Source organism: Marmota marmota, unplaced genomic scaffold, assembly GCF_001458135.2.
Source record: "Marmota marmota marmota unplaced genomic scaffold, marMar, whole genome shotgun sequence".
NCBI classification, from domain to species: domain Eukaryota; kingdom Metazoa; phylum Chordata; class Mammalia; order Rodentia; family Sciuridae; genus Marmota; species Marmota marmota.
The window spans coordinates 42,574,076-42,589,973 of record NW_025999990.1 but is presented as its reverse complement, the minus strand read 5'-3'; the positions used below and the strand labels follow the sequence as shown (position 1 = coordinate 42,589,973).

The following is a 15,898-nucleotide window of genomic DNA, read 5'->3' as shown; positions in this document are numbered from 1 at the left end:
GGCTACCTGCCCGAGCTGGTGCCGATGCTGCCCCAGTAGGCGCGATGGCTTCACGCCACCTCTGAACACGGAAAGCCCTCAGTAACCCGGTTTCCGACTCGACGCAGTCGGGGCCCCTCAGTAAGCCTGTCCGCCCAGCAAGCCGCGACAGGTGATGTGGCGACTGGGCAGCGGGGCGTGCAGGTCAGCTGCCTACCTCAGGCGACGGCGTCTCTGAGCCTCCCACCTCCCTCCCAGCGGCGCGAGGACCCCGGGACCAGACTAGGAAGAGGCGTGCGAGGGATCACGACACTGAGGTAGGGACAGGAAGAGGAGCCGTCTGCTCTCCGGAGGGGCTGGCAAAGGGAAGGGAAGGACGCGGGCTGAGCGACCGTCAGGAACGTTCGCATACCTTTTGCCTGGCTGCGGATCCCACTGGTGCCAACAGACCGCCTCACATCCGGGTATCCAAAAAGACACTCAGCTGCTTCTGCCGCTGCCGCCGCCTCCCCGCGGCGCAAACACCAAACTTCCGGCGACGACGGCTACGCCTCTCCCGTCAGATGGGAGTTACCTGTGACCGTCTTGGGTGCGCTTGCGCAAAGGTCCTCTTCAGCTTTAACCAGCTCAGCTGACGTGCCCAGAAGACGAAGATGGCGGCCACGCCAGTTGCGTGTCACGCAATTTTTCATCCCGGCCCCGTCGGCTGGGCGTCGAGGAAAGGCGAGCCAGCGTCCATCCTCAGCGCAGGCGCGGTGGGAAGCCTCGCGTGCGCGCCTCCGCGGGTGGGCGCCTGGCAGGGAGTGGTGGCGCCCCCTCGCGGCAGCCCCGCGTCCTTTCGGGCCCCCAAGGGTGTAGGTTTCCTTTGGAAATGGGTTGCAACCGGTTCCTTGTAGGTTTCCAGTATTTTTATCTGCCATTATCTAGCCCCAAAGTCTTTGATCTAACATAGGGGCCAATATAAAGAAGCAGAGTGGGATTAGCTACCTTTGTATCTCCTTTTCCTGTACTGGACTTTAGCAGGTCTGGAAGGCACAGTTTCCATCTTGTGCTTTAAAATACAAGTCTATAAGAAATCATAAATTCTTGTACTACATTTATTCAGGACAGTTGTTCAGACAAAGCTTTGGCTCTTCGAAACCTCTAAAGATAGAACCCAAGGTTGGTTTTGTCAGTAGGATTTATGTTTTCCACACTGCTTTTAAACACACTTTCTGGGCTACCTTTATTTGCAGAGCTGTGAGAATAGGTACTCAGAATAGAAGAGAGGTGATGATGCATGGGTTCTCCCCTTCCTGCCCTCCTTTTCTTGACGCCAGGTACAACCAACATGTGCTCTTAAGTTTATCAAGCCTGATGCTTTTCTGAAAATACATCTTCCACAAGGCTTTAGTGAGCTGCCTGGCTATTAGTGGAGAGATTCTATGGATTAAGCATAGTGGTGGAGGCCATTCCCCACATTACCATAGGTTACTGGGCAAAATCCGGCCCAGTGTCCCGCAGCCCCTCCCCCGCCCCGCTCCCTGCAGGCTTTAACGGCTTGTGCTTAAATTGTGGGGGAAAAGAAGCTCAGGAGTAAACTGGGAAGGTTAGAGCTTGGTATTTACCTGATGATCTGGTCTACATTTTCCTTCATCTTTAGAATTGTCGGACAACTAATGGAATTTCTTTTTTGTTGTTGTTGTACCTTTTGCACAGGGGATTGAACCCAGGGGCACTTTACCACCAACCCTTAAGTTCTTACATACACACACACAGGCACACGCCATTTTTACAAGCGTGCATTCCCCCCAAAATAGCAAAAATAGGCATTTGCTTCTAAGTGATCTATTCCACTGTTTCACTTTGTTGTATTAGTCAAGAAGCATGGGAATCCTGATACATATGACAATATGAAAACATATGTATTTATTTTTGGTACAGAAGTAGTTGTATAATTCATATCTACAATTTTAGATTTTTTTTCTAAAATTATATACACTCCTTTTCCTTCTTTCTTTCATTCTATTTTTCTTCTTTTAATTGCGGTACTGTGGATTGATTGAAGGACCTTGCATGGAACTACATCTTCAGCCCTTTTAATTTTTTAACTCTTCTCAGTCTGGCCTCCAATTTATAATCCTCCCACCTCACCCTCTCAACTGAAATTTTACAAGCATAAGCCACCACACCCAGCTATAGTCAGTTTCATAAATGTACAGTGAAAAAAAAATAGTTTGCTTTTGGGAAAAAAAAAAAACTTTGACCATTACTTTTTATCATTTTGAAGAATATTTTTCACTTCTGATTTGTTAATATCAGAGGTCTCACTTCATAGACTAATTAAATCTTAATTATTTTGTAACATCTTATTTAACAAAATTTGTTCTGCCTTCTACCTATGTTTTTCTTTTTAGAGCAGTCTGGTTTTTTTGTTTGTTTGTTTGTTTTGTTTGTTTGTTTGTTTTTCTTTTTCTTTTTTCTTTTGGTACCAGTGATTGAACCCACCGTGCTTATTTTTAGACGGGGTCTCCCTAAGTTGCTCAGGGCCTCACTAAGTTGCTGAGGCTGGCTTTGAATTTGCAGTCCTCCTGGCTTAGCCTCCTGAGTTGCTGGGATTACAAAAATACATCACCTTGCCCAGCTAGAGCAATTTGTCTTTGAGCTCTGGAATTCGAGTCATTTAATTTGATTGTCTGATAAAAAATAATCATGATCAACTGAATAAATTTCTTGCATCGCTGAACTTTCAGTCTCTTCCAGGAAAAGAGTAAAGAATGCAGGTTTGAAAATATTGGTCAATGAGAATATTAGCATTGAACTTGTGGAAGAGTATAAATCACAACTGAAAAAAAAGAAAAATAAGATTTAGTTCAGAAGGAATTGGGATTAGCAAGAAAATATTTTTTTTCAGATAACTACGAGGTAGGATGACATTCAATTTTAAAAGAAAAAGAGGGGCTGGGGATGTGGCTCAAGCGGTGGCGCGCTTGCCTGGCATGCGTGCGGCCTGGGTTCTATCCTCAGCACCACATACAAACAAAGATGTTGTGTCCGCCGAAAACTAAAAAATAAATATTAAAAATTCTCTAAAAAAAAAAATAGAAAGAGAAAGAAATGCTTGAAAACCCAGACAAAATATTAGACATATCTTTACTTTGAAAATCCAGCTAAAACTAATGTAAGCAACGTTTTTTGTAAGGACTTCATTGATACCATAACTGGGAGCTATATGGAAACCGCTGACCTCAGACCATCCTGAAATCTGAGGCTCAAATTATATCAGCAAGACACCTACTATGCTCATCTCTTCTTCTATCTGTATTAGCTTCATTATCAAGTAAGTTTTCCTGCCAACAAAGATTTCCAAAGCTTTCAATGAGCCAGGTCCTGTGGGTTCATGACTATATTTTCAACAACTCAGAAGGCTGAGGCAAAAGAATCAAAAGCTGGAGGCTAGCCTCTTCAATTTAATAAGACCCTGTCTCAAAATAAAAAAGGTCTGAGAATATAGCTAAATGATAGAATACCCCAGGATTCAATTCTCAGTACAGGGGGATAGGGGGAAGCTTGCAACAAACTGGCTCCAATAAAAAGAGAAGCCTCCATTCCTAAGAGCTGAGAAGTCCTGGAGGAGAGTTCAGATCAGGTCAACTTTATCATGTGCTCATGCTAGAAAAAAATGCTGGAACCTAGATGTTGCATATTAGATCTCAACATTATGGTTCTTTAAGTAGTGAGAGTCATTTTCACAGCCCCTAACTCCATGTACTCTTTCTAACCTAAAAACCGTGAATGTAATCTCTTGGGCTTGTTTAAATTGTTAATTTTCCTTGCTGACTCCAAACTGCAGAGTGTACTTTTCTGCACTGGCTTATGATGATAGAATAGTTGCATTGCCCCACATATCATACTCTCCTTTACTGGTTTCTTTTCTTTCTCATGACCAATCTAAATCCCTATGATATATGTATATAAATGTTTTCTAATTCAAATAGAACAGGACAATCTCACTTTCAGACTGACCCTACTGCTAGCAGCAAGTAAAGTTCTTTACTTTGTTACACTCTTGCTGACTTTGTTTCAGGACTCTTGACAGTTTCCATACCATGATGAGAGAGAAAAAACTCTAAAAATCTTCAAGCTAGAAAACAAAGACAAAAATTATAGCAATTTGATATAAGTCAACTGACAATGGCATTTCAATTTGCCATCTGAGAGACTCACATTAATAAATACAAGTAATTATTGCTGGTCCCATAAAGAAAAGACAAGTAAGTGTTATCCAGACTAAAGAACTGCATGTACAAAAGTCTGGAGAGGAGGATGAGCTTGATGCATTGCAAGAGCTCAAGTATTTTAATATTGTTTAGGGGAAAGAAAATAGATTAAGTCTATGGCCATACCACCCTGAACGCGCTCGATCTCGTCTGATCTCGGAAGCTAAGCAGGGTCGGGCCTGGTTAGTACTTGGATGGGAGAAAATAGATTAAAAGGTAGGCGAAGCTGGATAGGATGTCATACAGCTGTCATCCCACCTATTCAGGAGGCTGAAACAGGTGTATAGCAAATTTAAAGCCAGTCTCAGCAACTTAGTTAGACCTGGTCTCAAATAAATTAAATAAAGGGCTGAGGATGTAGCTCAGTGGTAGAGCACCCTGGGGTTCCAATCCTAGTACTGGGAAAAAAAAAGGCAAAGCTCAAAGCGGAAAGGGACTTGGGATAATAAGGAGGAGTACTCTGTGCTTATTAGAGACACTTCAGTAAACAATACATACAAGTTCTCCTTCCTTATAAAGCATACATTCTAATGGGGAAAGCACTTAGTTATTTCATCAATATTAATTGAGAGCATATGGTTTTGGCATGCCATGACTCCCCATCTTGAGTCAAAATCACTATGATTGCCCAAGTGACCCTGGGAAGTTTTCCCCAAATAATTTTCCAGCATAAGATGAATGGAAAAAAGTAAGAGTAGCATGTGGAGTTTTGTGACCAGCACTTGGCACCAGGAGTGTACCTGACTCTTTGATATTAGCCTGATATAAATCAGTCACATTCTGGCTTTGATGAAGTGTCTTTGGTCTTGATCACTTGATAACCCCCCTGTCTTTTAACTCATATCATAGGGATCCACCTAGTCTTATTGCCACCCAGGACCACACTTCTGTCTTTGGGAATTGAATCTAGGGATGCTTTACCTCTGAACTACATCCCTAGCCCTTTTTATTTTTTATTTTGAGATAGGGCCTCACTCAGTTGTTTAGGGACACTCTGAGTTGCTGAGGCTGGCCTCATATTTGTGATCCTCTGTCTTCAGTCTCTAATAGAATATACTCTGTATAATCCTGGATCTGTCTCTTTCTTCAGTGTCACAGTACCTTGGGGTTAGTTCTCATACACAGGGCTGTTCTGGAACAAGGGCACATTATATGCAAAACATTATTCTAGATGCTACAGTGCTGCAGTGAACAAAACACACATAATTCCCGGCTTTTGGTTTACCTTCTCATTCCAGGCAATAAATAAATGCTAAGAATGAAACAAATATGATAATAAAGTAAAACTATCCAACTTTCCATGTGAATGGAAATATTTTATATATACACTTTAGTCAGAGCTACCTATTATTATTAAGTACTTATTATTATTTGGTACCAGAGATTGAACTCAGGGGCACTTAACCACTGAGCCACATCTCCAGCCTTTTTTAATATTTTAAGAGAGACAGGGTCTTGCTGAGTTGCCCAGGGCTTCCCTAAATTGCTGAGACTGCCTCCCGCCTCCCAAGCTGCTAGGATTACAGGTGTGTGCCACCAGGCCCAGCTGCTGTTGAGTAATTTAACTGAGGTTATATAATTTACATAACCACACCCAAGCACTTTTTCTTTTTTTTAATTAAGGGGCTTATTAACATCACCATGGATTTTGGTTAATTTAAAAATTCTCTGTCCTGAGACTGGAGTACTAGTTCTAAGGAAATTTCCAGTAGACCCAGGGGCTACAATCTATCCACATACAAAAGGGAAGAATATTTCATACAAGGGTCTAATTGGATCAGCTTAAATCCCAATCTAATTGTGGTCAAGTATTGGACTATCTTCACTGGTATAAAGGATAGAGTCAGCTCCCACAGGACCACATGAATAGCCAGAAAAATAAGAAGAACTTTTGGGAAAAGAAGAGATAGATGTAGAGAAGGCAGACACAAATATTCATTCCAGCCATGATACTGATATTGCAGTCCATGGACTAGGGGCATCTTCCTCAACTAAATACTTGTTAAAAATGCAGAATTTCAGGCCCCAGGACAAGTGAATCAGGATTTACATTTTAAAATATCCATTTAAAATTTTAATCTATGCACATTAAAATTTCAGAGTTCTGGTGATTGAAGATACAGTCCAGACAAGAGATACACTTTTTTTTTTTTTCACTACTGGGGATTGAATATAGGGGTGCTTTAATCTCTAAGCTACGTCCCCAGCCCCTTTTATTTTTATTTTGAGACAAGTTCTTGTTAACTTGCTGAGGGTCCTGCTAAATTACTGAGACCAAACCCGTCTACAGATACAAATTAAAGCCATAATTTTGGAGATCACTTATCAGAAAAGTATCCACAAAAAGACTACAGCAGTTAGACCCCAAGCACTCCAGTGGGTAATGGTTCCACAGAGAAGAATGAGCCATGGAAGGAGCCCTAAAAATAAGTTAGTGAGAAAACCAGGTGTGTTGGCATCCTGGCAGTCAAGAGAAGAAGGTGTTTCAAAAGCACAGTGTTTGAATTAAATGGTGCGGAAATGGTAAGATGAAAGTAGAACGTTCTGTTTTGGAGCTCAGAACTTAAAATGCAATTAACAAGCTAAAAGTTTTGACTTTCTTCAAGTACATTAAGGAATGCTAAGGTTCCTGCTGTTGGAACCGAGTTAGAATTATCCTTTGGGCTTCCCTTAGAAATTTTCTTCGTTCAGAGAAAATTATATTCCGTGCTTAGTCACCGCGCCCTGAAGGCGACAGACCTACTAGGAGAAAACTTCCTCCTAAACCAGCCTCACGCCCACAACACCCGTAAAGCAGTCCTCCAGTCGCCAGGGGCCGCAGTCGGGCTCCTCGCGGCCGGAAGGGAGTGTGGCCCAGCACGGCCTTGGGGTTTCCGCCGTACGCTTCAGGGTTCCGCGCGCTCTTTACGTCCGGAGTCTCCGGAGTAGGCGTTTCCGGCCATTCATAACTCTTAGTTGGTGGGTCTTCGCTTGTCTGATATTGTGCACTATCGGACCAAGGGGGTAACAGCGCCGCTAGGATGAAGCTCGTGAGGTGAGGATGTGACCAAGCGAGGTGGGACCGTGAAGGGAGGATTTGGGCTGGGCTCAGAAGCTGGGCTGCTCCGAGGCGGGAAACCGCGTGCGTGCGGCCTGCTAACGGCCTCTGGCGCCCGCCCCTCCCGCGCCCATATTGGCGGCGCCGAGGGTGCTGGAGTCTGGGTCGCACCCGGACCCAGCGTGTCTTCCAGTAGGTGAGTGTGAAGGCCTAGCCGTTTCTTGTCATCTAGTGTGTAGAGGCCTTAAACGCCTGACGTCCAAGTTCGCTTTCGGTTAGTAACCACTTTGCAGTGTGTGCTTGGTTCCAGTAGCTTAGAAGCTGCATGAGGCTAACTGGAAACAACGACACCTATGTGCAAGTCAAAGAGGAACTAATTCATAAATTTGCGACTTTAAACATTTTTTACAGTCTCTAGATTATTTCTCATTTAGGATACGGTTTTGATTTATGAGGATTTTCCCAGTATAGAGTCATCATTTTAATTGTGGCTGACTATAAAGATATTTTTCAGATATTTCTCCCGTGTTTTCTGTCACTGTGTCAGTTAATTGAGTCTACTAAAGACTTGGAGGCCTGGAACATAGGAGCAGAGAGTTGCAAATAAGTTGCAAATTCAGCAATTATAATTATTTAGCTAGTTTCTATTTTGTTAAGTCAAAGATTGTTGTCCTCGATTAGTTATTGGGCACCTGTTACACTGTACATGGGTAATAGAATTTAAATATTTATTTTTTAGTTTTAAGGGACACAGTACCCTTATTTTACATTTATGTGTTGCTGAGGATCGAACTCAGTGCCTCAAGCATGCTAGGCGAGCACTCTACCACCGAGCCACAACCCCAGCCCATAGGTGATAGAATTTAAAAAGCAGCATATCTGCCATTTTGGAGCATTATGTGTAGTCGTGAAGACAAATGAATAGGCAGTTTCTATGTTTGAAATAACAAGATTCTGCGGAATTTTGTGTTGGGGGGGCAATTTGTAGAGGAGGCAATTAAGATTAAGTTTCAGGGTCTTCCTCATATTTTCCCGCAGCCCCATTCAATTTTTATTTGAACTATAATATTGAGTAGAAAGTTTCAGAATTTGTTCATACCTGCTGGTCTAAATCATAATCTTTTAAAATTAACTTTCGGTAGTATACTTTTTGATTCAGTTCTCATTTAAAGATGTTGTTATGATGGGATTTTCATGTAACTTTTTTTTCAGTTTATTTTACTTTAATTTGCTCTATTTAGTTGTACATGACAGTAGAATGCATTTTGACAACACCATACATAAATGGAGTATAACTTCTCATTCTTCTGGTTGTACATGATGCCTAGGGTATAATGTCCAGTTCATTCTACTATCCTTCATAACCCCAGATCAGATTCTCTTCACTCTCTTCCCTCTACTTAACCCAAGGCCGCAAATATATAAATTCTCCATCCCCCCTCCACCACCAATTCTTTTTGGTACTGGGGATTGAACTCAGGGACACTCAACCACTGAACCACATCCCCAGTCCTTGTTTGTTTTATTTAGAGACGCTGAGTTGCTTAGTGCTTCACTTTTACTGAGGCTGGCTTTGAACTCTCTGGCTTTGAACTCTCCTGCCTCAGCCTCCCAAGCTGCTGGGATTACAGGTGCATGCCACTGTGCCCCGCCCCCAAAGCATCATTTTTAATGGTTATGCTTAATCTTGTTTTGTATCTTTGGTACAATATAGAAATGAAATTTCTTCTTACTATAGAATGTATTCTGTTCTGTACCTCAGTTCCTCAGTTGGGACCATCATTTTTTTCCTCATCGTTTCCATAACTGAGGGGGAGATTGATTACTTTTCTCCTGATCTTCCTGATGTCTGATAAACTTCTAGTTTTGCCAATTATCAAGAAGCTGTTTGACTGTTTTCCAAAGTGATTGTACCATTTTTTGTAATATGTTCTATTTGCCCTTCATCCTCATCAGCATTTGTTGTTGTCAGTCTTTTTAATTTCGTTCATTGGGTGTGTACAGGTATCTCCTTTTAATTTGCATTTTCCTAATGACTAATAATGTTCAGCACTTTTTCACTTCTCCATTGGTCTCATGATTGTTACCCCCCTTGGACACTTTACCACTGAGCCTGTTTCCATCCTTTTTTATTTTGAGACAGGGTCTCTTCCCAGTTCCCAATCTGGCCTTAAACTTGCAATCCTCCTGCCTCAATTCCCAAGAAACTGGGACTTTAGGCCTGTGCCACTGTGCCCAGCTATCATGAATCAATTTTAATTTCTTAAAAAAATTTTGGTACTGTTGATATAAACCAGAGAACTTTAACACTGAACTACATCCTCAGCCCTTTTTATTTTTTATTTTGAGATAGGAACTCACTAAGTTGCTGAGGCTGGCCTCAAACTCGTGTTCCTCCTGCTTCGGCCTCCTGAGTCACCTGGATTATAGATGTGTGCTATATGCCTAATGCAAATAACAGTTTGTGTTAGGATGCTAACATTATTCTTTGTAAGTATTGAGGGTATAGTTCAGGGAAAGCTAAAAATGTTACACAGATTACTAATAGAAATTAATGTGAATAGCATTTAGCAGATTTTCAGCATCAGGTAATTTTATCCTTTCAGCTCTATAGATAGGCTTTTGAAGTGTTAAAGGTAAAAATTAATGGTTTTATTCCTATTTTCCATAGATTTTTGATGAAATTGAGTCATGAAACTGTAACCATTGAATTGAAGAATGGAACACAGGTCCATGGAACAATTACAGGTATGGAAACAGTTGGAATATTTAAATTTAGACACTTCTTTTCATTTAGGTCCCCCCCCAAAAAAAAAAAAATCTCTGCTTGCAGACCACAATTCTTTTTTGGTTTCTTAATGAACATTGTCCTAGTTCTAGTATAGATCTGCAATTTTTTGTGAGTAAATTATTTAATTGACCTTATGTGGCCTTACCTTAAAGGCACTTATGCTACAACCAAACTGAATTCCCCAGGTATCCCGTTTTCTTGCTTTTCTGACTTTATTTGTGTGTGTTCTTCTGTATTGAATGTTTCTTTCAGAATATATTATAGAGCTTTTATTTTCATTGGGATTGTGTTCCCTGTTAGATTGTAACATTTTTGAGGATGGAGTGTGGAGTTTCCCTGTCTCATTATGTTGTGTAAAAAATATGTGGACAATGAGGGGGGTGTTAGGAAACCTTAACTTGATCTACATAAGGCAAGTAGTATTCACATAATATTTTGGAGTATTTTGTTTGCTCACAGTAGGTTTTCCAAAATTTTGCAGAATTTATTTCTTTCTCTCTCTCTCTTTTTTTTTTTTTTTCTTTTTTTAATTATTTTTGCTATGTTGGGGATTGAACCCAGGGCCTCCCACATGCTAGGCAAGTACACTACTAAGGTATATCCCCAGCCCCCAGATTGCAGAGTTTTCAAAAGAATTGATGGGCCAAATGAAAGACAATACTCTTGGAGCATATGTTTCCATTCTCTAAAATACTGAAATTTTATATTTGTATCTGAGTAAATCAAGAAAAATGTAAAGTATTAAACTGACATTACTGGTGATCATATTACAACTTTACAAGTTGCTATGGAAGGAAATTAAAACAGTATAAGGGGGGCTGGGGATGTGGCTCAAGCGGTAGCACGCTTGCCTGGCATGCGTGCGGCCTGGGTTCAATCCTCAGCACCACATACAAACAAAGATGTTGTGTCTGCCGAAAACTAGAAAATAAATATTAAAAAATTCTCTCTCTCTAACTCTCTCTTTAAAAAATAAAAACAGTATAAGGTTGTAATATAGTCTTAGATCATACTGCGAAAGTTTAATTGCTGTCCTGTTGAAATTCTGCAACTACCCCAGTGCAATAGTGCATACCTGTAATCCCAGTAACTCTGGAGGCTTGAGACGGGAAGATTGTAAGTTCTAGACCAAGCCTCGGCAACTTAATGAGTCCCTAAGCAAAAATTAGTGAGATCACGGTCTCAAAATTTTAAAAATAAAAAGGACTGGGGATGAAACTCATTGTTAAGGGGCCCCTGGCCATTCCCAGTCCCTCTCCAACCTCCTCCACTCCCTATACCCCCTTGGCGCACCCCCTTTCACCCCAAAAGTAGTTTCGAGTGTGTTGCTGGAGGTTGAACCCAGGGCCTCCTATATGCTAGACAAGCATATACTACTGAGCCTTATCCCAAACTCATGCATTACTGTTAATTTTTGCAGCATTGGGGATTGAACCCAGGGTCTTGCACATGCTAGGCAAGTGCTCTACCACTGAGCTACATCCCCAGCCCCAGAAATTTCATAAGTAGTGATTCAGTCTGTTCCCTCAGAGCACTGTTTTAGGTATTATGGAGGAGACAATGTTCTTCCCTCGTTGGAACCAGAATCTAGTGGTGGAAGTCATAACCTAAATAATATAATGCAAGTTTTATCTAATATATAATAGGCACTTAATAAATGGATGTCCTGCTGGGTGCAGTGACAAACACCTGTAATACCAGTGATTTAGGAGGCTGCCACAAGAGGATTCCAGGTTCAAAGCTAGCCTCAGCAACAGCAAGGCATTAAGCAACTCAGTGAGACCCTGTCTCTAAATAAAATACAACCAACAATTAAAAAAAAAAAAATACAAAATAGGGTTGGAGATGTGGTTCAGTGGTTGAGTGCCCCTAAGTTCAATCCCTGGTTACCCCCCTCCCAACAAAATAAAATAAATGAATGAATGTCCCAGCGGTGGGGACAGTTATAATAAGTTGAGGGAGCAAATTTGGTTAAGAATCCTATTCCCAGGCTGGAGTTGTAGCTCAATGGTAGAGTGCTTACCTAGCACTTGTAAGGAACTTGGTTCAATCTTCAACACCACATAAAAATAAAATAAAGTTGTTATGTTGTATCCATCTACAACTTTTCTCTCCACACCGACAAACCACTGTTAAAAGTTTCTTGTATCATATACGAATACATACGAACGTAAATAATACATATTTATTTAGTCACCACAACAGGGACAGTCATACTTTACCATAAAAATAGTTGGGATTAAATTAAAATGACTTATGATGTGCTTCCTGTAATGTAGACAGAGTTTATTCATTTTCCCCCTCCCCCTGCATGGATCAAGGTGTTCAAGAAAATAGAATGTATTATGAGTATATTAATTTCAGGAAAAAAAGAAGTCTTTTTTTTTTTTTAAAGAGAGAGAGAGAGAATTTTAATATTTATTTTTTAGTTATCGGCGGATACAACATCTTTGTTTTGTATGTGGTGCTGAGGATCGAACCCGGGCCGCACGCATGCCAGGCAAGCACGCTACCGCTTGAGCCACATCCCCAGCCCCAAAAAAGAAGTCTTGTTCCTCTCACTGGAAAGGAGGAGGATAGGATCAGTAATACTGAAAAAAATTAGGCAGTTTTGGAAAAGTTGAGAGACTTCTGTTATTTTCTGATCTTAGCTTTCTAAGGCAAGAAATTAGGTAGGTCTTTGGTTATCCCGTTTGTTCAAATATAATTTCATAAAGGCATCAATAATCAGGTGTTTCTGCTATAATGCCATATATTCATTCTGAAAAACCTTGTTTTGTGTTTTACAAAGTCTCATACTAAAAATAATGGCTTACTGAGAAAAATAGGTTGGGAAAGAACATTCAAAAACTTTGTAATCAAAAGCATTGATGATCTTTTTTAAAAATATAGTCAAGAGCTGGGGCTGTAATTCAGTGGTAGAACACTGATTAGTCTGCATAAGGCCCTAGGTTTGATCCCTAGCACTGCAACAAACAAACAAAAACAGTTAAAAAGATAATCTTAAGTTGCTAGTAATAATAAAAAATACTGTAGACTCTATAGGACTTTATTTTCAAAACAAAGATGAGAATAGTTGTGGCATGTGGTGTATGTAAGTTACAAAGACAGAGAACTGCCAATAAGCACCTTTCAAACTTGGAATAGGAGAAGAATACAAGGCGTAAATGGACATATGTAACAATCAGGGCCCTCTAGGGCTTGCTATATTCACTTCTATAAGCATACCTAGCTGTGTAAAACAGTAGTATGGCTAGGGAAAAATCTCACTGAAGGAAAGATGGCTGATTTACATTGGCGTAATTCCCTAATGTACTCATTGCACGTGTGCTAAATTCTGTCGAGAAACACTGCAAAACAGATGTGCTCTTACAGTACAGTATTAACTGTGGCTTGACAAATTAATTGGTTGCCTTAATTATTGTGCTAATAATAATGACTATGCTTTTTTTCTACTTTAGGTGTAGATGTCAGCATGAACACACATCTTAAAGCTGTGAAAATGACCCTGAAGAACAGAGAACCTGTACAGCTGGAAACATTGAGTATTCGGGGAAATAACATTCGATACTTTATTCTGCCAGACAGCTTACCTCTGGATACACTACTTGTGGATGTTGAACCTAAGGTGAAATCTAAGAAAAGGGAAGCTGGTAAGTTTGAAGGATTATAAATGTTTTAGTATGCTGTTTTAAATCCTAATGCACTATTCCAAATACAACATTTGTGAACACAGGTGGTTTTGTTGTTGTTGTTGTTTTGTTTGTATGTGGTTCGAAGTTTCCTGTATTTGCAATGAGTGCATATAGTATTTATTATAGCTCTTGGTGTTATTATTTAAAAGATTATTGCTCTTTTAATATCTTGTCCCTTTGTGCATGGCCTGATCTCTTCACACTAGAAGATTTGGAGATTGACTTTATGCCTGATATTTTAAAATACCTTAATGACTTTGCATAGAATCCCCCTTCTTTGTTTTTTCTCCTCTGTTGTTGTCCTAGGTGCTTGTCCCTAATAGTTAAGAAAACTTGCTAGTTAAACTTCCATAATTTCTTTCCTTTTGCTCATTCTCATATTCCTACTTTGGAACCACCAAAAACAAAAACCACTTCTGACAGTTTTGTTTTGGTTTGGGTTTTGGTGCTACAGGGGAATTTAACCCAGGGCATTTCACTATCTAGCTACATTCCCAGCCCTTTTTTATTTTGAGACAGGGCTTCACTAAGTTGCTGAGGTTGTCCTAAAACTTGCAATCCTCCTGCCTCAGCCTCCCGCTAGATTACATATGTGTGCCACCATGCTAGCTTCTGGCTGATTCTCTCTTTTTTGGTACTGGGGATGGAACTCAGAAGCACTCCATCAGTAAGACACATCCCAGCTCTGTTTTGTATTTTATTTAGAGACAGGGTCTTACTGAGTTGCTTAGCTTCTTTCCCTGTGCTGAGGCTGGCTTTGAACTAGTGATCTTCCTATCTCGACCGCCTGAACCTCTGGGATTATAGGCATCCGCCAACATGCCCAGCTGATTCTCTAATTCTTATTTTTTCTCTCTTGTTTTTTCTTTGCCTTTTTTATTTATTTTCTGAGAAATGTTCTTATTTTTAAATTTTATTTATTTATTTATTTGTAGTTTTTAGTTTTCGGTGGACCTTTATTTTATTTATTTATATCTGGTGTTGAGAGTCAAACCCAGGGCCTCACGTATGCTAGGCAAGTGCTCTACCACTGAGCCACAACCTCGGCCCCTGAGAAATGTTCTTGACCTTTTCAAGCATCCTCCCTTAATCATTTTTCATAGAATCTTGTTATTTTGCGGATGTAGTGCTTTTTTTTTTTTTTTTCTTTCTTTCTTTCTGGTAAGGTTAATCTTAGTTTTGCTTTTTTAAAGTTTTATTCTGTATTTGACATTGTTAGATCTCTCTGTTTCTCTGTGTGTTTCTGGGTATCTATCTGCGTGTCTGTGTGTGTCTCTCTTTCTCTTTGTCTTTTCCAGTACTGGGGATTGAACCCAGAGGCACTCTATCATTGAGCTACATCCTAGCCCTATTTCCTTATTTATTTGGGGTGGGGAGTACTAGGGATTAAAGCTAGGGGCACTTAACCACTGTTCCACATCTCCAGTCCTTTTTTATATTTTATTTAGAAACAGTCTTGCTAAGTTTCCCAGTCTGGCAGCCTCCCAAGTCTCTGCAGTTACAGGCATGACACAGTTGGACTTCTCGACTAGTGGGTCTCATTGTGAAGTTGTCCCAAAGTAAATGCGTTCTTCACTAGGAGATCCAAAATTTCAGGATCTCAAAGTCTTTTGTAGTGCTGTTTTTCTCAGCTCTGCTTCCTTGGGATAAGTATCTTCAGCCAGCTTTATAGAAATAGGGCTGGGTGTTTTGTAGATATTCATTTAATATAGTGACTTTGAGACTTTTTTGCTCTGTACCCACAGAAATATATTTTGCATCTTGACTTGCTTATACCTATAGCTGAAACAAGAGTCTCATAAAAGTTTAAAAATATAAAAGTAGTGGTCTTTTCTTTTTAATTTTTTATTAGTTGTAGATGGATAACTATTTTATTTATTTGGTGCTAAGGACCGAACCCTGTGCCTCACACATGTTAGGTAAGCACTGTGCTACTGAGCCCCCCAAAAGTAGTAGTCTTAATACAAATGTGGTTAAGTTTCCTATTCTCTTGTCTTTTGGTTAAAAAATTTTTAAAAACCATTTGGGGGATTCCACCTCTTGGGTCCCCTTCTTCCTCTGGGAGAAGTCTTTTCTGCTGTCCTTTAATAAACTTCTAATTTCTACTCTGAAAAAAAAAAAAAAAAAAAAAGGAAAA

The 15,898-nt window shown here is 40.3% G+C and overlaps 2 protein-coding genes across 11 annotated transcripts in view; one reads left to right on the top strand and one right to left on the bottom strand.

Moving 5' to 3' along the window:
- The window catches only part of Esco1 (establishment of sister chromatid cohesion N-acetyltransferase 1), a 91,805-nt gene extending 91,123 nt beyond the window's left edge, over positions 1 to 682 (bottom strand). For 3 of the 10 annotated variants that reach the window (XR_007348874.1, XR_007348876.1, XR_007348875.1), the window contains exon 1: positions 392 to 682. The gene's annotated coding sequence lies outside the window, so the exon portion shown is untranslated. Of the gene's footprint in view, positions 1 to 196; positions 217 to 391 lie in introns of those variants that run through there. The other 7 variants (XR_001503182.2, XM_048806459.1, XM_015482495.2 and 4 more) reach the window with 4 other exon arrangements.
- A 6,431-nt stretch (positions 683 to 7,113) lies between these two features.
- Positions 7,114 to 15,898, top strand: part of Snrpd1 (small nuclear ribonucleoprotein D1 polypeptide) — a 10,219-nt gene continuing 1,434 nt past the window's right edge. The window contains exons 1-3 of the mRNA XM_015482494.2: positions 7,114 to 7,272; positions 9,947 to 10,023; positions 13,528 to 13,719. Of these exons, the coding sequence (XP_015337980.1) occupies positions 7,259 to 7,272; positions 9,947 to 10,023; positions 13,528 to 13,719 (283 nt within the window). The 5' untranslated portion in view covers positions 7,114 to 7,258. The remainder of the gene's footprint in view (positions 7,273 to 9,946; positions 10,024 to 13,527; positions 13,720 to 15,898) is intronic.